Source organism: Acanthaster planci, unplaced genomic scaffold (assembly GCF_054643075.1).
Source record: "Acanthaster planci isolate LZ-2023a unplaced genomic scaffold, COTS_SCS Contig21, whole genome shotgun sequence".
Classification (NCBI taxonomy): domain Eukaryota; kingdom Metazoa; phylum Echinodermata; class Asteroidea; order Valvatida; family Acanthasteridae; genus Acanthaster; species Acanthaster planci.
The window spans coordinates 80,275-102,860 of NW_028257645.1; the positions used below are offsets into that span (position 1 = coordinate 80,275).

Here is a 22,586-nt window from a genome sequence, read left to right on the forward strand (position 1 = left end):
GCGAGTGTCCACCTGTCGCTGAGTTCAGTTCTCTGGTTGTGTGCATGCGGGGATAAATATGTGCTAACTTGTTTTCATGAAATTCCAGAAAGAAATCTACCAGCATATCATACATTCCATTTTGTCCTGTCAATTTCACCTTGAAATCCACATAAACTAGACAGCAAATTGTTTTTGTCAATTGTGCTGTGGATAGGGCCTAAGTAACTTTTTATTGAGTTTTAGGGGGCAATTATCGCTTGGTTTAATTTTCAGCAAATATGACGTGCTGGTTTTTGTGAGTGTGTATGCCATGGTGGATAGGCCAATGAGCACAGGTAGTCTTGCACATCCACACTGTTTATGGGGCTAACAAAGTATCATTACTGTAAAAGACTTCTGTGTGCCTACGTGCAACTCAAGTCATGTCTAATTTGAGTATACAGCAGATTTCATCTGAAGTATGCCCGCCTTCAAAATAATGTTGAATTAATTCTATAAAAGATATTAAGGAATCACTATTGTAAGAAATCTATCATATACATTCAGTTCAAAGTTACTCCTGTATTTCCGAGGTATGATCTGGTGGAATATCGTGGAAGGACAGACAGGCATGGCGGATCGATCGTACAAGTACGCGAAAGGATCAATTGTAGAGTGGAAAATCTGCGCAAGCATAACCAAACACACACACACACACAAAAAAAAAAAAACAGGCGACGCACGACGTGCGATGCACGACGGCAGATATGGAATTCCAAACAAATAACGGAACGTCTTTCATAAAAGCAAGATGTTTAATCTGGTCATATGAAATCAAAGGTCTCAAATACTACCGTCTCCAAGATTTCTCACACTTACCTCTTCAGCTTCTAGGCCACAGCCTCCAAGGCATCTGCAGTCTTCGGGTAAGGCTGTCTCTAGTCTGTACCATGGGATCTGCTGTATGAGTGTAACATATTAAGCTGTGATCTCTTGTATTAATATTGTAGCGTGTCCCGCTGAACAGGGTTCGACGCTGTGAAGAACGACACTCGGGTGCAACTCACTGCTCTGGTCACAAAAATCTCTGCTTCATTCTGTCGCAATACTGACAGCACCACAATGTGCTCTTCCTATAAGATCTAAACATGGCGCCTGTCGGCAGGGACTGCGCAGGCGCGAGGCGGGAAAACCGCGGGCCGTTCGCATACCAGCGCGGGCAGCCAGCCAACTCCGTGCGGGTCCGAGCTGGCGCCCCCACCGGCCGGACCCGCCGGCGCTACAATATTGTAACTTGTGTAACCCGAGAGGTAATATGAATCGACACAAAAAGATGTCTTGGGAAAAAGTTGTACTGTAATTGATGTGGTTTATTCAGCTGGCTCGATGTGCGGCTCTCTGCCTGATTGTCAGGTTTTATATGGATTTTATACATTTACTGGACATTTCATTCATCCATCATACACGTTTCCTTGCCTTATTAGGTATTGGCTACTAGTCCTTTGAATATTAATACAGCGTGAATGAATGTGTTTGGTTCATTTGGATTTGAGGATAGGACTAGTCAAATTAATGAATACTTATTTTTCCTTATAAGGCCGGTGGACTGCCTCAGTGGCCCTTCCAGTCCAGCGCTGCTTTCCTCCCCAAGAGTCTTGTGGTTACACTAGCCATTCCTTAAGTGAGTCTCATTACTGGGAAAGCGGTTCTACTGTTGAAGGTCAATACAACGTGCTATTGTAACAGGGCATGGTGATACTTGCCGCATCACAGTTTCCTTGTGTTTTTTTGTGCTGCTTTCCTTGCTTTTGATGATTGAGGGTCTTCTTTCCTTGGACAGTTCATGAAGAATCATGAATTTCCATATGCTGTTACCTGCGACCCATTTCTCGAATTTTTACTTCTGTCGTCCACCTTCTTTCGAATAGCGAAGCTGAAGAAGAAATCTTCTTACTTTTACTCGCACTGGATGGTTCAGCCGTGGTGATAATCTTAAACACAGCCTATAATGTACGTAATTTTGCCTGAAAAATGTATTCAGTGCCTTCTTTTGTAGCCTTTGAAATTGAACGGCTCAAAATAACTTCATGTAGGAAAGTTATTTCTATGTGTTTGAATAAAACAGGGCTGGAGTCAGACATCGAAGACAATAATTTTTAATTACAGGCCATACTTCTGCTCGAACGAAAGAGAATAAAACATAGTATCCCAGTGAGATGTGTGTGTGTCTCCCTTCCGCAGATGTCAAATTCAACAACAGGTAAGTGTTTCTGTAGTGGAGCTCTCAATGAGTCTGAGATGATGCATGTGTGATTACTTGTCCATCAATTTGCTGCATCCAAGTGGATCTAAATATGTTGGTAAGCTCATGATGCTTGATCACGAAAATATACTCTTTCAAGTTGTACAATCAAGGGATCAGTTCTATTGGGTTTGGCTTTTTGAGGCCTGAATGAATTTTTGATAAGCTTAGTAGTTTTAATTTACATCCTCGAAGAAATAGCTGGCCAAGATTATCAGCTTCGTGAGTCTGATACTGCAGGGCAGTCAAGTTGCTGGCCAAGTCATCTGGATCTTCTTCATGCCGCTTAATTCTCCCGCCACATAACCCAGAGGACGGAAGAGTACCCGCACTATGCTCCCCTCACTTATTTTTTTGTGCAGGCTACTTCGGCAACTCCAAGTTGCAAAGCGACAAGGCCTCTTGTGCTGCCAGAAAGTTTGAGAAGCTGGAAGCCGGTAGAAAGTTCTTGCATTTTTTGCTGCCAGGAGTGATGGTTGCACAGCTTCTGACGGGTGATAGTGCTGTGAGGTCCTTCCTGGGTGACCAGGCGGCCTTTTTCAAGGGATGCCCAGCCTGCCCCAATCCGCGGATGCCTCCGGAAAACGTGAGGTACAAAAAAAAGCTCGCCCTTCAATCAACCTGGCTGGCTTCCCACGGTCAGCGGGTTTTCCTTCTCAGTGGGTGAAATTGCAAATCAAAGCTTCAGATCGCATGTTGAAACGTGCAAACCCTCCTTGACAACAACACCATCCTCCGCTAAAGACGAACTGCTCTCCTTGGCAAGGAGCTCGATGCTTTAGGCGTGGACATCGCTGCGCTCTAAGAGATGAGGCTCCCCGACATAGGAGAAAAGAGGGAGAAGATCCACACCTTCTCCTAGTCTGGCAACCCCATGGATCAAAGCTACAGCTAGGGCACTGCTGGCACTTTTTTTGCCATTGCTAATCGGTTGCTCCCCCGGCTGACTTAGATGCCTCGCCCAGTGTTAGACCAACTGATGACGCTACGACTTGCCATCTCCCCCACCACACACATGACCTTGGTCAGTATGTATGCTCCGACGATGACTTACGACCCTGCGCAGCTTCTGTCTACTCTCAACTCAAAGAAGTGTTGCAGAACACCCCCAGCACAGATATATGCAGTTGTGGTGCTTGGAGACTTTAACGCCAGAGTCGGACACAACTAAGATGTATGGCCAAGAGTCCTAGGCAGTTTTCGATCTTAAAACAGCAACGAAGAGCTCCTACTGCAACTGTGCAGCGAGTTTTCACTCACAGTGGCCAACACCCTGTTCAACGTGGCTGCTCATCATTTCTCATTGAGACAACCAAGGTCTGGACACGCTCATCTTCTGGACTATAGTTTGATAGGCCAAAACAGGACCCGTACCGGACGTGTGCATCACTAGGACCGTGAGAGGCACAGAACGTGGTACTGATCACTACATGATAAGATACCGACTCAAGGTCTCCATCTATCACCGGCTTAGACATAGATAAGCCCCTGGCCCAAGCATGAAGCTCATCGTTAGTCGACTCAAGAAGTCCAGTGCTAGGGAAGACCTTTCCACTATCTTTTGTCAGCACTTCTCTCCTGCTACCAACTCCGCTGCCGCTGATAAGTGACAGAACTTCAGCTCTTTTCTTTACAAAGCTGCTACAGAAGTACTGGGGCATCCAAAGCTCAGGAATCAGGACTGGTTCGATGACTCTGATTTCCACATCTCATAGCTTCTTGAAGACAAGCGCAAAGCCTACCAGGCTTGTCTCTCCAAGCCCAGCTGCCAAAGATCCAGATCTGAGTTCACTAGATTGAGGGTAGAACTGCAATGCCAGAGACATGGAAGACCAGTGGTGGGATCAGAAAGCTGAGGAAATCCAGAGAAGATATTGGAGACCAGAGGCTACAACCAAGCACTGAAGACTATCTCTGACCATGGAGGAACTGCTTGCAGTTGATGACACTACCCCCTTGACTGAACAGGGTGATATCCTTGAACAATGGACATACTTTGTCCGGCTCCTAAACCAAAAACCAAACGCTGATATCGCGATTCTCGACAGAATCGCTCAGCGTCCGGTGCTTCGCAGTGCTGACGATCCTCTGCTCAAAGTGCGACAGGCCATACGAAACCATGCAAATTGATGGTATCCAAGTGGAGATCTACCAGAGTGGGGGAGGACAGATCACTCGTGCTCTCTATGACGCCCTCTCAGCTATCTGGAAAGAGAAGTCTGTGCCACAGGAGTTCCAGGACGCTGCCGTCATCCATATCTCGAAGAAGAATGGCAACAAGCAAGATTGCAGCAACTACAAAGGCATCTCACTTCAGTCAACCGCTGGCAAAGTGCTTGGCAAAGTGATGCTGAAGCGCCTCAAACCATCCTCGATGCAGTTCTCCCTGAATCGCAGTGTGGCTTCCCCAGTTCCAGATCCCGATCAATGTAGTCATCACATCTTTACATCAGCTGCAAAAGAAAGCCATCGAACAGAACGCACCCTTGTACATCCTGTTATTCGACTTTACCAAAGCTTTTGATACAGTGAACATTGAGTGTCTTTGGTATTTTCTGAGGCTGTAGTGAAGGCATGGTCAGCTTCATCTCTGAGCTTCACACTGGCATGATGGCCCAAGTCTCCCTCAACGGCACGCTCTCAGACCAGTTCATTTTGAACCAAGGCGCCAAGCAAGGCTGTGTGTTGGATCCCTCCCTGTTCTTAAACTAACTCAGTGCTGTCCTACAAATGTGTTTACAGCATGGTGGCGTTCATCTCAGTACACGCTTGGATGGAAAGCTGTTCAACATCAGCCATATTGAGGCCAAAAACTCGACTAGAACCGTCTGTGTTCCTGAGCTGCTCTGTGCAGATGACTCTGCCACGGTGTCACACTCTGAAGCGAGCTCCAGCCATTTTCGATGCCTTCCACTTGGTTGCTCAAAGCGATCGGCCTCATCATCAGCACCAGAAAGACTGAAGTCATGCTCCCTCCTCCTCAACACACTGTCTACGCCTACCCAGAGCTGTCTCTTGACGGAAACCAACTTTAAGCTGTGCACAGCTTTACCTACCTTAGCAGCACAGTCTCCAGTGACAACACCCTGGAAAAGAAGAGGAGAGGCGTATCAGTGCAGCCACAGAAGCTATGGGAAGCTCCAGTCTAAGGTCTGGAAGAAACATGGCATCCGGCTGACAACCAAGTGCAAGGTGTACCGTGCAGTGGTCCTCACCTGCCTTCTCTACTCTCTTGAAACCTACATCGTGTACCGTTGCCACATTAAGAGACTCCAGCGCGGTCAGATGTACCAGCTAAGACATCTCAAGATCCACTGGCAAGACAGGATTAGCGACGAGGAAGTAATAAAACGAGCAGGCATTCTCAGTGTTGAGGCACTACTCACGCAGTGTCAACTGCGATGGAGTTGCCATGTAGTCCGCATGGAAGACTTGCGGCTTCCCAAAGTTGTCTTCTTTGGTGAACAAGTAAAAGGCGCAAGAAGCGGAAGCAGACCGAAGCTTAGATTCAAGAACTGTCTCAAAAGACATCTGAAGGCCTGAGCCATGGACGTCGACTGCTGGGAGGACAGAGCAAGCGACCGTTCAAGGTGGAGATTTGCAATCAGGATTCCGCTTCCCTCATCGATGACCGTTTGGCTGAGGAGTCAGTGTAGCGTAGTCAAAAGCGTGCTGCTGCTAGGGCTGCCTCGGTCGCCAATAGTGAAACGCGCACCCTTTACTTTTGCTGCCGCCACTGCGGCAGACGATGCTCTCAACACATTGGGCTGTACGCCCATGGACGACACTGCCGAAGTCGCCGTACTCCTCTGTAGTGACATCGAAGAGAGAGGGGGAGGGGGAGTGAGAGACTGTTATCTCTACTTTTCAAGTGTTCCAACTGTATTGTTTTGAATCTACATATATAGGCCAGATTAATTAAAAAGAGGTTTTTTACAAGCGAAAAATGGTTTCCTAGAATTTTGAGACTGGAATTCTTCAACTGTGTTTAAATTTGCCCATAGTTTATGGAATGCCTCTGTTTTGAATAAGATCTGATGGTCTATTCGTTTATATGCCTATGTTCGCCCGTATTAACTCAAACGCCAGCGCCGCCAATATATCCACTGTAACTGAATGCGTTTCCAAATGTTTGAAAATCAAGATCAGTCAAGATGCATAACCAAAAAAGCCCATTCATCAACGATAATAACCGAATGTTGCCGGCAACGTGTAACCAGTCTTTTTCTTTTTTTTTTATTATAATTATTTTTATTATTAACCTTTTTTTGGAAAAAGGCTGAATTCATTTGTTTTTCTGCACGTGATAGTGGGCGATACGGGACCATTAAATCAAAGGATTATAATCAGATTCCTCAGATATCGGATCGAGACTAGCTTGCAAAAAGTCAAAAGCAGTTGTCAGAGCTGAGGGCGCTCTGTGGTAATAACGGAAACAGCTATTAATCACTGACGTCTTTGGACAAGACCGTGCAATGGGTATATCAAGTTATTTCAGGCATATCAGCATTAAACGGTCAAGCCAGGCCCGTGCATTTGACGTATTGCATCATAATTTTCAGAACGTTGCACACCAGTGGAAAGAAACACCCAAAAAGTAAGCTATTCTTCAGACCCCCCTCCCCGATAAGTCGTAATGATGTTGTTAATGCCAAGAACACTGCATTTCCGTATGTACAAGTAACCCCACCAGTGTGGCCAGGAAATTGCTGTGCTGAGCGCATATAAGGCGCAGTAATATCCAGGCCACAACAGTGGTGGGCTAGTCTTCTATCAACGTTGCCGTATCACAGTTTTCTCGGGTTTCTGACCAGCCAAGTTAACCATTTCGACAATCTGAGAGTAGGCAGAGGCACAGCAGGTGACGTGGCGTAAGGATTCACTCATTGGCCGAGGCGGGTCCTGGATTATTAAGCTTGTAAAAGACAGCAATGTAATGGATCACCTTACCATGCCTGTTCTGTCCCTGTGTATTTCCTGCCATATCCCTCTTTGACGTAATGGGTACAGTTGTTTGTCACCGTATGGTTAACGCATAGAAAAATGGGTTTTATTCGTTAAGTCAAAACGAGTTCAAGTGCGTTGATGGTTAATGGACTTAACCGGTGTGTTAAAGGAATCTGTTCATATAGATAAGCTACTCACATATTATAATCCTTAGCAATACGTTGTCCCAGCAGAATGCTGGAGAAAGTAAACGTTTGCCGGTAGATAGAATTGTTAATATCATGACCAAACAGAAAATAACTTTTCTTTATTGTTTTCTGCGCAGTGGCACAGTACAGATTGCTGTATTTCAACATAAAAGGTATGTTAATATGTCGGACAACTTTTCGCCCAAACAGCTCTGAACACTCACTAAAGTTGGAGAACTGTGTCCCCCAGACGAACTTGAAGCAATGTATGTTCACCTTTTCCATGCAGATTCAATGAGTCGGTCATCATGCATGGTCTGTGAAACTTCATTTTGATCAGAGAGCTGCGCGTTTGGACATCCTCCATTACAGGTTACATCATTCTTTCCGGCAACGTTATGCACATATTGATGTTTAGGGTTAATCATTCATTGAGGGGTACATGTGGCCTAGTGGTTTCTTCCAATCAAATGGTTTGAGGTTCGAATCCTGGCAGGTGTATATTCGTACATCTTACCTCCAACCAGGAGTATGTGTACGAAGTTCAACACAGAGAGCCTCGGTTCGATGTGGATATGCACAGACGGCGCTAATGTGAAATTAATCTATAGCGTAATGGTAAATATAATATAACATAACCTACTGGTCCATTCAAGTTTACGTGTTTTTTTGTCGAGTGCACTCTTCGTTTTAGTATGTACCTGTGGTGGTTCCCCACCCCACCTAAGAATATTTATTATCCTCGGACGGGCCTACCCGTTGGCAGCACTTTACCGACGAGCAAGGCTTGAAGAGCTCTCTGCCTTTACAAGTTATTGTGACGTTTTATTCCCACGAGCCAGCCTAAGTCTCGCAAGTCTGGGCGAACTGTTACCTAGTGTGGGGCAATTCACCTGACCTGACCTGGCAGCACTTTACCGACGAGTAAGGCTTGAAGAGCTCTCTGCCTTTACAAGTTATTGTGGCGTTTTATTCCCACGAGCCAGCCTAGGTCTCGCAAGTCTGGGCGAACTGTTACCTAGTGTGGGGCAATTCACCTGACCTAAACTTAAACTATCGGCCTTAGCGCTTGTGTTTGACGAGCAATCTAAGTTCCAGGGGTTAGGGGTGGATTTGGCGGAAATATACCACCGATTGGTAATTGATTTGGTGACCCGGTCGACCGACACAACAATGAGCATGTGCGTGAACAAGATGTTATACCGGCAAGATCAACTGGACTTATTTAACATACTTTTTTTTAGCTTATACAACCACTATATCTACACAATGGGAATTACTTATTTTATACAGAAATTACTAAGGAATAACACAAAATACAATTACAAAAGACCACCTTAATAATCCTCACTCCGCAAAGTGCCGCCAATAGGCCTAATCCACAATCCGCAATCCGTACTCTGCGACCTCTTACCTGTATCCGTAACGCGCATTCCTCACTCGGGTGATTGCGCCCAAGATATCTGCGGATATTGCCAGTGCTAATTAAAAAACCCAAACTAACAGGTAACTCAGGGCGTCTGCCGACACTCGATGGTTGCCCAGTTGCTCACCATTTCCCTAGACGGTAACCTTCGGACAACCCTCGACAACTCTGCCCACAACTATACCCACGCAATATTGTTCTACCCACGGTCCTTTCTGACCGATACAAAGAATACTACCAGCCCAAACTCCATGTGATGTATGTTGTTTTCGAATGGTATTGTTGCTTGGTTGCCATGACAATCACGTTGATTTTGAGCTGGTAACCTTTGTTTTTTAAGCAAGGTTTTTTGCTCTAAAGGAAATTTGTGCTTAAGCAGTTCTAAGAAATTGGCCCCTGGCCACATCGCGCGCGGCAGGACACAATCTATACAAAACATAAACTTGCGCCAGTCCCGCGCTGCCTTAATCATGTACATTTACATTGGGAATCACTCACGGATTAAATCTAATGTCCACGGGTGCCAATACAGTGGTCTCGTGCATTCTCTGTGCGTATACACAGATAAGAATGATGTCATCTTAACTGAAACCTAAACTGGTATGAGCCATTTCGTCACATCATTAAAGTGAAGGGAAACACACAAGAGCTATACGTAAACCACTCTCCGCTGATTTAGTCTGGTCCTCTCTTTCAATGGATACAACACAAATAATGAGATAGATTCACTAATATGCATTACTCTTGGGTCTGAGGGTTACTTCAATAATTTTATGCAAATTACTAAAAACCTCTCTTTATCAACCCAATTAGAACACCTTACAGTGAAGGGTTATCAACAGAATCAACCTCTACACTATAAACCTGTTAATTATCGCACATCACAATAATTATGTGAGCACAGCACTTGGAAACTCGCTCAGTAGAACGGGTGCACTTCGACTCCACCAGCAAAGGCCAACAACAAATCGGTTGAAAGGTTCAAGATATACCCCCTCAGTGTAACTTACGCCGCTTACCTCGCAGAACCTTTTTCAGCGTGGCAAACTCAACAACGTCCCGATAGCAACTGTCACGAACGTGTGGTTCGTGATTGCACCTTAGGGCGCGTTTGATATTGTACATTTACTCCAGAATTATACTCAACCATGAATTAGCTGCCCTGGCAACTCGTTCCATCACATAATCTATTATGTAAATCGGGCTGTTTTCCAACAAGGCGTACCTTTCCCAATTTACAGACAGACCTTCCGACCTGCAAATTCTTTAAAACTTCCCCATGGATTTTGAAGGAGGGTATAGTGGTAGGGTCCCTTCATGAGTAAGTTTGTTTGTGTCTTAATTTCCCAAAGGTATTCCAGAATGTTCTAATGACATGTACGTTTTATTACATTGTGCTGTTAACCTTTTACCTAATAATCAAACACAATCTCTGTAATTGTTGGTTAGTTGTTAAGTGTTTTTCAAACGTTGCTGTGAAATTACTCATTTTAGTTTTGTGCTGGAAAAATGGGACGCAAAAGCGAACTCTAAACTTAAGCCAACCTATGAATTGCTGATCTCTGGAGAGAAAAGTCGCAAGAATCTCAAATAATTGAGACGAGTGATACAAACGTCTGAGTTTCAAAGGAGAAGAAAAATGATGACCAGACTTCATTACATATGTCAAAACCAATCAAATCTTAGAAACCAATTAAACTAACTAAAGCCAAACAACTCAAACAAAGACACTTTAATAACTAAAGATAATTATATCAAAGACTAAAATCAGACACAGTCAGCACAGTTTGTGAATAGCAGACCAGTTTGTACCATATAATCGAAATATTTATAAATGGAGAACAAGACAAAATAAAACCATAAAACAATTTGAATGAAATGCAAAACAAAAAGCACGAGGCAAGCAGTATGCCTATCGTATTCAAAGTCCATGCACGTATAATCGAATAAGAAGATTACAATAAACATTTTATACTGATTGTATACCATATCGGTATAACCACAGTCACGTACCGTAGACTCTAACAAGTGGCTTTAAAATGGCAGACGGAAATTCAGTGTACATGTCATAAAAGAGTTAAGGCAAACCCAAAATCCACTGTTTAATTTGGAGCTTTGAAGAAGAAAGTCGCACCAAATGCCAAAAAGTAAGTATAGGTTCTGGCTAAGAGTAAAAATAACACCGAAAACACGTGATTCTTGAAGGATACAGTGAACATAAGCCTTGACAATAGCAGACTAAATACATTTAGAAACCGCAAAAAACTAGTGTGGTTGACATATGAGCTTGTACCTTCTCGTTACACAAAACAACTCTGAACTCTTGTTGGAACTATATCCACTTACTTCCCCGGGGGATTTTTTCCTCAGATATACAACAAATTAAATCTAAATGTTTTAAAAACAAATACAGAGGGGGAACTACACTAAGACATTAGAATATGTTAACACATTGGGAAAAATAACTAAAGTGAATTAGCCTTATCAAGTTTGCGGTGATCAGTTTCTGTTACTTTCCCACCCCATTTTCCCTGGCTCTGTATGTCAGGCAAGGCCCAGCTGATCCGACTGCTGCTACACGACCAAGGCATTGCATTCAGCGATGAGATCGTTCTCAAGAAAGACTGGCTAGCCATGAAACCTACGGCAAATTTGGTAAAAGAAGTTATTTTTAAAACTGGCTCGTTCGGTTAGCGGATTAGATTTCAAAATCCACGTGCACATTTTATAGACCAAGGGGAGTTGATTTACCTTGAAAGTCATACCCTTTTTATTACATAAATTGTAACTGGTAATAATACTTGATCTGCATTGCAAAAATTGTAAAGCTGTACTTGCTAACCTAACAGCCAAGCACTCTTGATTCAAAATTTAAAATGCGATGTTTTCCAGACTACAGGAAAACCATTGTGAAGAAGTACGATTACCTCGCATGTATCCCCCAAAAGTATGGAAGAGCGGTGGTGTGTAAAAATGCTTTTGTCCAGCTGTCAATTTACATTTCTACGTTTCAAATACAAACAGTTGATCAGATCTCTGTAAGTTTCATGCACTGATGACATTCACCTTTAGGTATACAGCCTCAGATTGTTGTCTGTGCTCCACTTAGCGAATTAAATTTGACGGCTCAAACCTCAAAAGCTGAATTTTTATAAAGCTGCCACACAGATTTGCCTTTTTGAGAACCTCTCTGAGTATTGCTTTCCATCGCCAATTTCTCTTATGCTACATCATTCTGTATTTCATTCAAACCGATCATCTTCGATTTATATGAATAATTGTCCACGAATCTGTTGTTTCGTCAGCTAAGAATGTATGTTGTACCCGTGCCATGATAGCCCTATTAGTGTGTAGACTTGAATGTACCGACCCGCTCTGACATATTACAATGTCGTATGTTAACGTCTAATTGCAACGTCTTTATTCTCATGCATTATTGTCAAAGCTCCATGCCAAGAGCCCTTTTAGTGTCAAACTTAGTTTTGTCGTGTACATGACAGAAAAGCATTCAGCCTGATGTTTTTTGGGTTTTTTTTTTATTTTTACACAACCAACCCGGCAAGCTTTTGCTTAACTACATACTTTAGTCTGGCAGGAGATATTTTGTGCTGAAGGTTGGACTTCTAGTTTTACCACCTTGGCTTTCTTTCAGGCGTTTGGCCAGCTACCAGCGTTCTGGGATGGTGATTTCCATTTGGTTCAGACAGGAGCCATACTGCGTTACCTGAGTCGCAAACATGGTAGGATTTGGGGTATTTTAGGCCAAAAGTAGACCTAGACGCCGTGCTACTGCCTTTCCGAACTTAGTTAAAATGACCGCGGCAATAGCACGACAATAACTGGGCAGTTGCACTAAACGCCAAACTGAAGTAGGCCTAAAGCTTTATCGTGCCATTACCATTTTGAACGATAGTGTGGCACACCCTGTGGAGTGGAAAGGCTTGCCGTGCAGAATGCAATTTGCCTAGCCAAGGACCTTGCTATTGCCCTGCTGAACTTTAAATTTACTTGAATTATTTGAGTTCGGCACAACAGTAGCGTGCATTGTGTTCTATAGACGACAAAATTGCCACGACGCAACGCTATGACGACTTTGTCGCGTCGTGAGGTTGCATCGTGCCGTGTCGTTAAGTTGCGTTGTGCCGTCGCTCGTTGCGTTGTACCCTTCAGCCGTCGCGTCGTGCTGATTCGTGCAATCGCTTTGTGCTGTCGCCGTCGCCTCATTAGTGGTGGAAATAAGGGGCGCCCTTAGAGACGGATAAGTTTCATACCAATAGATACCATTACATGATTACATCTTGTAGGAGCTAAGTTTCATACCAATAGACGCAATCACATAATTACATCTTGTAGACCTTTGGCATGCACATCTTTCAGGACTTGAGACATAAGCCCTCTATGATGTCTATTGGCTGTGATGGTCACCAGCCATATTTTAAGGCATGGCGACACGATACGATGGACGACGACACGACGCGACAGCACGACACGACGGTACGACGACACGACTCGATGGTATGACAACAGTACGCGAAAGCACTACTGTACAGCAGGACGCGACAGCCTAACCCACACTGTATAAAACCATACAATAACAGGCGTTCCAACGAGACGATGCGACTCTGCTACGGCAAGATGAGACGTCACAACGGCTAGACACTCCTCCACGACGAGACTGCATTAAGAAACAACACGACGCGATGCCACAACGCGACGGGATGAATATCCTTATTACCAGAGTTTTTCTCCAATTGACTATATTTGAAAATGAATGTTTTGTACTTACGGTAACCACAACTCCCCTTTCAAGCTGATATTAGGAAGACACTGCAGTAGTGCAGGACGCATATCGCTCCTCATCTTCATATATTTAATGTAACTCGCAATCATACATCAATTTCAGACTATTATAATTGGTGTAATTTCTCCAGTTTTGTGATATATAGACTTTTACCCCCAATTTTTTTTAATTTTTAGATGCTTCAAGAATTGATGCAGGATGTTTCGAATTTTTTTCAAAATACATACCTTGTTACTCGTATTATGTTAAATGCGCTTTTGTGTCCTACCATTTTTAGCACATTTTAATTATTTAAAGTATTTACATGCAGGCTCTTGAAAATGTATTGTTTATGACAAGGGAATAGAAGTAGCTGTAGAATTGCACTAACGTTTTCTAAGGAAGATTTTCAATGAACCACTTTTGGGTTATCAATTTGACAGTTTTTGAACAAAAACCCCTAAAGTTAACATTTTGTATGAAATTGCCTCTCAGCACAAATGCCCTCCATCAGGAAAATATAAAATGAAAATAAAATTGCAAATACACACTTTTCAATGCGATTAACCAAAAAGGGATGTCAAAATAGTTTTGAGATATTTCAGAGAAGAAACTGTTGGGGAAGAAACGTACCACATGTTATGACCTTGCAATCACCAGGTTTTTAAATTTTTGTTTGCACTTTGTACGAAACATTAATGTAGGGATCTTGGAATTCCCCATTAATTTAGCGAATTGTGTGACCTTTGAACCTTGTGCACGTCTTCAAGGCGTGATTGGCCCACGTGGGTGCACAGAATGTACAGTACAAGGATTTTTCTGTAAGTCTTGCCTGTCGGCCGGAAGTGGCCTACAATGTGATACTTTTTGGCGGCACGGAAGTTGGGCGAGTTTCCAAGTTTTTTTCGGGAAAGCTGTGTGCTGTGGGAGACGACTGGGTGGATGGACGTTGTAATGGCTCGGCCGGGAATCACATAGATTAGCACCGGTTTAATTATCCAAGCAGTTGTGATTATAAAAGAAATCCAGTCCGCTTGAACACCCAAGTCTTTCAGTGTCTGCTGAACTTTCTTTTTTGCCTGCCTGGCCTCCAATTCCCCCTTCAGTGGCGGACGGACCGCCGCCCCCAGCGGGCGCGCAAGCGTTGCCGCTACATTAAGAGAAGAGCTGTTCACGTATTCATGTTTTTCTTTTCAACCCCTTCAATTGTAGACAAAGCAATCATATATAGTTGTTTGTTTTCTCTTGTTATCGTATCTTTTTGTTTCATGTTGACTTTTCTTGATTGTTGCTCTCTCAGTTCAATTTATGCTTGGGCAGAGTATTTTCTTTTAGCAAGACTGCCTGTTTACTCCAGTACAATCACAGTGATAAATCACTTATTCGCTTAGCAGAATTTCTCTACACAATCCCGAGACAGACCTTACCACTCAAGAGCTCCATTGTTCTGATTAAAAGTTGCATCCTTACATGTGTCTCACAAGAGGAACATTCAAAACCGTTTTGACTTTGTTGCATCTTCTGCTACAGGTACATATGGATCCAGTGACACTGAAGCATCTGTAATTGATATGGCTTATGACGGAATTGAGGATTTCTACCAACGTTATATTCGTATGGTGTATGATGACTTTGTAAGCACATGTGTACTTAAAACGTATATGTCTCTTCTTTGCTATAACGACAGAAATATACATAACCAGTATCACTCAGGAAGTGTGTGTAAACTGCAAAATGTAAGTCTATGTACACAAAATATTCTCTCTTTTTTTCGTAAGTTTGTCTTTTTGGAATTTTTGTCATTCTTTCAAATTGGCAACTTTGGGGCCATCCGTAAATTGAGTTTTGCTCAACAATGCCATCAATAGTACAGTACTTACCCATGTGTTAGCATTGTGGCGATCGCTTCTTTTTCTTGTTGTCTGCTACCCAGTCAGGCCAGCCCACGTCAGCGAGTGGTCTACCTTTAGCGTACTGGTGACACTGATCTGTTATGGCGGTACTTTATCGCCTGGTCGTAGCACCCTAATTGTGCCAACCATAACCAAGCGTCAGTTTAGGCCTCAACAAACGGGGACAATAACATCGGGGCAGATGCAGTTCATAGAGGGCCCCACTTTTTTATTCACAAGAAGTGCCTTCACAAAGGCGTTTCTCCTAAACTATACCGTACTCCGGCACAACAACCTTTAGAAACTACAATGAATGTGAATTACCCATTCCACCAAGATTCGAAATGGACAATGATTGACTAATTTTCAGAGCGACAATGTGATTAGCGATAAGTGAGGTGAATTATGTCTCGATTATTTACATTACTATGCCACACTCAACCATGCCACACTCGCACTTGAATACAGGCCTTTCCACGCGCTTATGCACAAATAGGTTTGCTCACGTCGACCACCAGGTGGAAAGAGAGAGCGAGTCACGTTGCCGCGGGTTTTTATAGGGACTGCTAGGCTAAACTGGTACACTGTAATAATTATTCAGACAGACATATCTAGCAGCCAACTTTGGTACACTTAAAATTCAAAAGGCGGTTTCGACACTACATTGCGTTACAGTATTTGAATTAGTTAAATTAAGGTTGTTCGCCGACTCTGCAGTACAATGAGATCAAGAACAGCACAAGGACCAATATCAAGCACTCTACGTTCCTGTAGCCCCCCTTGAATAGTTCAGGCAACCCGGGACGGCTTCCTCGTACATAATTCAGCATAGATCAATACAGGTACGTGTTGTATTTTTCTCTCAGCAGGAAAACGGCAAAGACAAATTTTTGGCCAAGACAGCTCCAAGTCTGATCCTTCCAACTTTACAGGTAAATTTAGGGCTTTAGTTGAAGGTGTATCCTAGATGCTTTTTTCCCATTGACAAGTTCAAATCGAGGTATGTGACACAAATTTTCAACTTAGTTAAATATCATGTGGATTATCTCTTTTGTGAGTATGTGTGGTTCTGAAAAGAACCGGTACTGTACGTTTCGGACAGTGAGTGCTCTGTCCGTCGACTTTGCACGTGAAAGAAGTAATCCAAGCCACCGAGGCAGCCCTACGCCTTTTAGCCAAACTTGTCGCAGATGACGTCCGACTACAAATCAGCAAGCCCTCAAAAAACCTCAAGCCTGCTAAGCCTCACGCAAGAACACTCAGCCCTCAACAGTCTGCGTCAAGATAACTAAATCCACATCTTGGCTGCTGACAAAAGGAACACAACAGTCCTCATGGACAGGAATGACTACAACTGCAAGGTGTGGTAAATCCTTAAGTCGGGCTCACACTGTCCCCTACGTGAGGACCCCACTCCCTCCTTACAGAAGAGAATAAATACCAAGCTACTCGCCTTACAACGGTCTGGAAATATTTCCATGGCCCTGTACCTTCAACTTCGAGCTTTCAGCTGAAGATGCCCCTGCTTCTTTATTCAACTCAAGGTCCATAAGCCAGATATTACCCTACGTCCCATTGTAGCATCCAGGGGAGCTCCCATCTACTACATCGCCAAGCACCTCGCCAAGATCCTGCATCCAATGGTCGGCAACACCGAACACTCTATCAAGAACTTTGAACAGTTCGCGACAGTCGTCAGAGCCTTAACCCTACAACCCAACGACATCATGGTCGACATCATGGTCAGCCTTAAATCTTCAATACCTATGCAGCTAGAATCCCACTCCACCACGCCCCTTCGAGCACGCACAATACTTAAAGTGAAGCCGAAATGAATTTTTCGTCGACACATTTTATTCTGTATCTCTGCACTTTTCTTCAATGTATGAAAACCGTTACACACTCTTATTTGGGTAAATTCGTTGAAAAATGCCACTTTTAAACAATCAAAATTATCCATGTTTTCTCAGACAACCGAGGGCGCTGCTGCAGTGAAGTCATCTAGGGAAGACATGGTTCACTGCATTGGTATTTCTGTTCAAATTGTGAACCCAGAATTTACAAACTCAAAACATTTCTGAGAGAGGGATTGATGATTTCTTATTGTTATGCACGTAACCAATAATGAATCAGTAAAGAAGAGAAAAATTAATCCAGGAAAATCTACAAAACCTGTAAACCGCCCAGCAACAGATCCCACAATTCTTCAGTAAATAAATTGTCTCCTGTGTCTGTAGACGGTGCTGTGCATGCGTGGCATACAAGTATACATAGTATGAACCTCTGCACAAACGATGTCCACATAATGTAGGGTATGATGGCTGGGTGGGTGAGTTTGTTTCTGCATTCAATTGGGGACCTTGAACAATAGAGGACAATAAGGTCCCCGATTGACAGAGGGTCCCCGATTGACAACTGTGTACAAAACATATGGGTGGTCTTCTAAAAAAGTTAAAGTACAAACAAAAGAGGAACAATGGGGGTCCCCAGTTAGAGGTAAATACACAATTGTGTGTGTGTATGTGTGCGTCTTCGGTGTATACCCAGATTGTATGTGTACGGTGAGAACTAATAAAAAATGCATGATTCCAGATAAATATTTGTATTGCCATAATCTAGTCTTTCATATCATTAAGGATCGTCTTCTGATTCGTGAAGTCATGTGATCTAAGCCCACATTTTTTAAAATAAATATACGCCATCCTAACATCGATTGTCATCGGTAGCTTCGTTAATAATGGTTTAATAATTAACAAAAACGCTGATGACCAGGTTTTAAGCCGATGGTGGGCTCTAGGAGTAATAACCGATATCTCTTCCAGCAGACCATAAGTTTGAGCTTACTGTTATTATTTTGTTGTACAGTTTGTGTCATTTTGAACACTGAATGCCAGTTATATTATTATCTAAAGATCCTTACTCGTGAAGGATCATAATGATACTTGGACATTGAAAATTACTTGTTCATTTGAGTGTGCGTCTTCTATAAGGTACATGTAGCCTTTATTAAGTAAGCTATGATCAGGCTTGATTAATTATTATATAATATTGATGACATCTTGTAACGATAGGAGACGATAAAAACCCCACGCTTCATTTATGAAAAGAAGTGGCTATTTATAGGGTGTATTATCCTTATTGTTTGCTGCAAAAATTGCAGGTGGAAACTCTGCCCAAATAGAAGCAATCCTCTGACTTTCCGTGCTAGGCCCGCGACCAGCCGAATCGTCCTTACCTTGTGAAAGCACCGTCCGTCTTGCGACAAGAACTTCTGGTTGTTGGGTGACGCTTGCCCTGATTCGAGTCAAGAGGGAGGCCCTCATTACAAGCACTCAAAACCAAACTTTAACTGACTTCAACACTAACAACAGTGGGCCCATTCATTTTTCCCCAGCAAGATTGGGATTATTTATCGTGTATCTATTAATTAATTACTATTTTATTCATTCATTATTTTCTCCTAGCTTAGGATTACTTTCTTTACTTTCTTATATATTCATTTAAGCGAGCTTTATACTATTATTTGATAAGTAGCCAGGATAATAGTATCACTTTTGGTTGAGATTTGGTTTGACGATTAAATAGCTAGAACAGTGGCTCGGTCCAATTTGAATGTAATTTATAGTCTGTAAAAGTTCAAAAGACGAATTTGATTCCTTCAACCGGCCAGTGAAACGTAACCCATTTCAAAGTAATTCATTCTAAATTAATGTTGGTCATTGTGTAAATAATTGTAAATAGCCTTGTAAATAATAAAAAAATATCTGTAATTATTCAAGAAGAAATTGAATATATTAACATAAATTATTGAAATGTCCACAAACTTGCAGGTGGAATAACTAACTCCCCAAAATTTGTACTTGAATCCTGTGGAAGTTGTGACAAAAACGCAGGACTTTTTTGTGTACAAACCACTCTGAGATGATATCACTGTTTTGCTCATGAATATGAAATACTCATTAGCATAAAAACCAAAAAGATATTAGAATACCCTTTGAAATAGTGAAACCAAAGTTGAAAATAAGGTATACTGAGGCCCAAAGGTGCATTTTGCAGGTTTGTAATCAAAACATCGATTGCAGCTACACCTTAAGCAAGCACTCAAGTTGGAATCCAACAGTCTTCTGACAACAGACAGAGCACTCACTGCGCGAAACATAGAGTATCCGCCGGTTCTTTTCTGAACCACACATACTCACAAAGAGATAATCCACATGGTGTCTCCAAAAACTTCCTACCTATCGTAGATCCACCGTGCAAACACTCAAACATTGTCTTATTTAAACACCTCCCTCACTCCTGGAAAGAGGAGGAAAAATGTTGGAAAATGCACCAAAAAAGCCGGAGAATCACTTGCATATACCTGTACGTTTGTGGTCGCAGGATAGAATAGTCTATGAAACCGTTCAATGCCGTACCAAACAACAACCTAGGAACAGGTTTTGAAATATTCCCCTGGAGCATAAAGTACTCATTAACTGAATAAAATAACATGGTGTATAATTAAGGAGTCAAACAAGAGTCAGCTTTTTAATTCAATGTAAAATCAGTTATACCTTTCAACATTTTCGTAAATGTTTTAGGTTCAGTACTCTTTTGCTTTGACATTTTCTTCTAGAAACTGCTCATGAAAAACAAGAATAATAAAGGTTTTCTTGTCGGAGACAAGGCAAGTAGTCTATATTTTCAATGAGATCCATTTGAACAATGTGCCTTAAAGATTTAATCGCTCCATAGGCCTATACGCAGATTTGACTGTTAATATAAATTTAGAAACATTTCTGTTTCTAAATTTATATTATCATGGACTACATCTACGCTTTGAATTTTCATAGTTTGAATTATTACATTTGATTTTTTTGGATAGTAATCATTATAAACAGACACACATAATTTAAAATTAAGTTAACATAATTATGCACGTTGTAAATAATGCTAAACTATAAATTATTACCGTTTTCTGGCAGTGAGAGTAACCGAGGCAGGTTGTTCTCCTTTTAATGAACAGTTCCACGTTGAAATATGAAAAAATCATATTTTTTTCCTCTTGTGTTCTTGGCCATTCAGTACTTATCTGTATTACTGTAGGCCTACCAAAAGCTTTTTAATTTGGTCACGTAGATAGGATCCAGGGTGTACTGCTAAAGTTTCTCAATTATCAACTTCTGACACTTCGTTGAAATTGAATAAAGTTTATATTCATACAACTTGCACATTTACTGAAGTAAAAAGTACAAGGACCAATTCCAAATATCCTGACTCCCAGTGGAATGCTCCTTTAAGGAACGCTGTGTGTTCCCGGTGGAAATTTGCTATACTTGTATTTGAAAATTTGGCTATTGGGATGAGTTAGCATTCACACCCACACACCCAAGTGTGTATATGCCTGCAACTGGGGACCCCCTATTGTTCCTCTTTCGTTTGTACTGACCTTTTTAGAAGACCATCCATATATTTTGTGCAGAGTTGTAAATTGGGGGACCTTATTGTCCTCTATTGTTCAGGGTCTCCAAGTGAATGCAGAAACAAACTCATGTAGACCACCTCTCCCCTTTGGGAACACTTGACGCTCTGTTAAGGAGCAGCAGATGATCCTGATAGGAAAGCAGTATTGCCATTAGGATCAAGCAGTGCTGTGACTGGGACGTTCTTTTGCATTCTGACTTTACAAAAATCCCTTATCCTCGAAAGAACCACAATATTTTCTTTAGATGTTAAGAAGTGACTTCTACAGAACCTATTTTATTACAAGTTTGTCACGGTGCTGGAACTGAATTAAATTTAACTAAAATGAGAAAGTTTCTTGAGAATACATCTGCTCGGTGTATATTAGTGTTACCGGTATCAATATGAGATCATCACTCTACACCCTCGCTTTTAATAACCAGGGTTTGTTCTCCAACGTTGTCATTTCATTTTTGGCCAAAAGTAAGATTCCTTGGCTACCATATAAATCTCATCCCCACTAGGGGAGTAGTGTTCCAATTTGGATTGGTTTTTCTTTCTTCCCCCACAGATATCCTTTGCGGATTACCACCTGTTTCAGTTCCTGGATGCCCTGATGGGGCTCTCTGCCTCCGCTTGTCTGGAGGCATTTCCAGCCCTGAAAGTCTACTATGGATGTATCAAGGCCCGACCGGGAATCAATAATTTCCTTGCCAGTGACCTAAACAGGAACCGCACTTTCAACTATGTTGGCCATTAGTAGATTGACAACTGGTTAAAGCTTTGGCACGTCAGATTTGACTTCTTCCTCTTTTACTTTACATAGCAGCATTCTACTTAGTTTATGTGGACGACCTTTATAGGAACGGTCATTATCATAAAAATAGGGCTGGGAGGTTTAAGGGCCTAAATTCCTTCAAAGCTTTGTCATCATTGCTACATTGAAATAATCAAGAACCCAAAACTGGCATTGAAATTCAGTTCAATGCAATTTGCTTGCCTGAACACTTTATTGCTGGATTATCTTGGGACCCATTAAGCTTATAATGATTTGTATCTATGTATAGTAAACATACACGTTTTGGCAACTTCAAAAATTAACTTTAAAGATTCTTTCACTTTACATGTCTTTTTGGTGAAGGCTCATAGACGCTTTACTTTTGCTAAATGGTATTTTTGTTTCTCAAAGTTTAACTTGTGGTATTTTCTCTTTGCCTTTTCCAATACAAATTTTATACACGTATTCCCTTGGAAAAGTATGTAGGCCTACATTTCACTTGCAATATGTTGTTGGTTTACAGGCTATTATGAATGAAAACTTACGTAGAAGATTGACTATAAAAACCATCGCGCACATTAAATGGATCTTTGCGTTAATTGCTAAAATTATTTTATCGCATAAACGATAAAAAGCCATTACTCTCTGAAAACGCCCAAGGGCACGCTTTGGCTTTACTTGTTTTGTTGTCATTTGGGCGCCGCCGTGAATAATCACGTGACTGGGCTGTAGCGTTTGGATGCGCGAGTTGCCTGGATACGAAGTGTCCTTATGCAAATTGATTAAACTTTAGGCCAATGAAAATGCAGTTTTCAGCGTTCCTTTCGCGTTCCTTATGGCAAAAGAAGCAAGTCTTACTCCTGGACA

At 42.1% G+C, this 22,586-nt stretch overlaps 1 protein-coding gene across 3 annotated transcripts; it reads left to right on the forward strand.

Annotated features, from left to right (window-relative positions):
- Nucleotides 1-3,254: 3,254 nt before the first annotated feature.
- On the forward strand, nucleotides 3,255-22,302 carry LOC110973104 (glutathione S-transferase-like). 3 transcript variants are annotated; one of them, XM_087131862.1, is made up of 5 exons: nucleotides 3,255-11,479; nucleotides 12,477-12,564; nucleotides 15,135-15,238; nucleotides 16,363-16,428; nucleotides 21,513-22,302. In XM_087131862.1, exons 1-5 carry the CDS (start codon nucleotides 11,366-11,368, stop codon nucleotides 21,699-21,701), a joined length of 561 nt encoding a protein of 186 aa, XP_086987988.1. In that variant the 5' UTR covers nucleotides 3,255-11,365; the 3' UTR covers nucleotides 21,702-22,302. The 3 variants fall into 3 exon arrangements, with proteins under 3 accessions (XP_086987988.1, XP_086987989.1, XP_086987990.1); XM_087131863.1 differs by having other exon boundaries at nucleotides 16,366-16,428; XM_087131864.1 differs by lacking the exon at nucleotides 21,513-22,302 and adding an exon at nucleotides 20,115-21,419.
- Nucleotides 22,303-22,586: the final 284 nt, after the last annotated feature.

What these genes read in the sequence shown, in the direction of transcription:
- LOC110973104 (XM_087131862.1), top strand. Translation starts at nt 11,366, where the DNA reads ATGTCAGGCAAGGCCCAGCTGATCCGACTGCTGCTACACGACCAAGGC. An exon ending in TGAAACCTACGGCAAATTTG is followed by an intron (nt 11,480 to 12,476) that starts GTAAAAGAAGTT and finishes GCTTTCTTTCAG; the next exon opens with GCGTTTGGCCAGCTACCAGC. An exon ending in GTATGGTGTATGATGACTTT is followed by an intron (nt 15,239 to 16,362) that starts GTAAGCACATGT and finishes TTTTTCTCTCAG; the next exon opens with CAGGAAAACGGCAAAGACAA.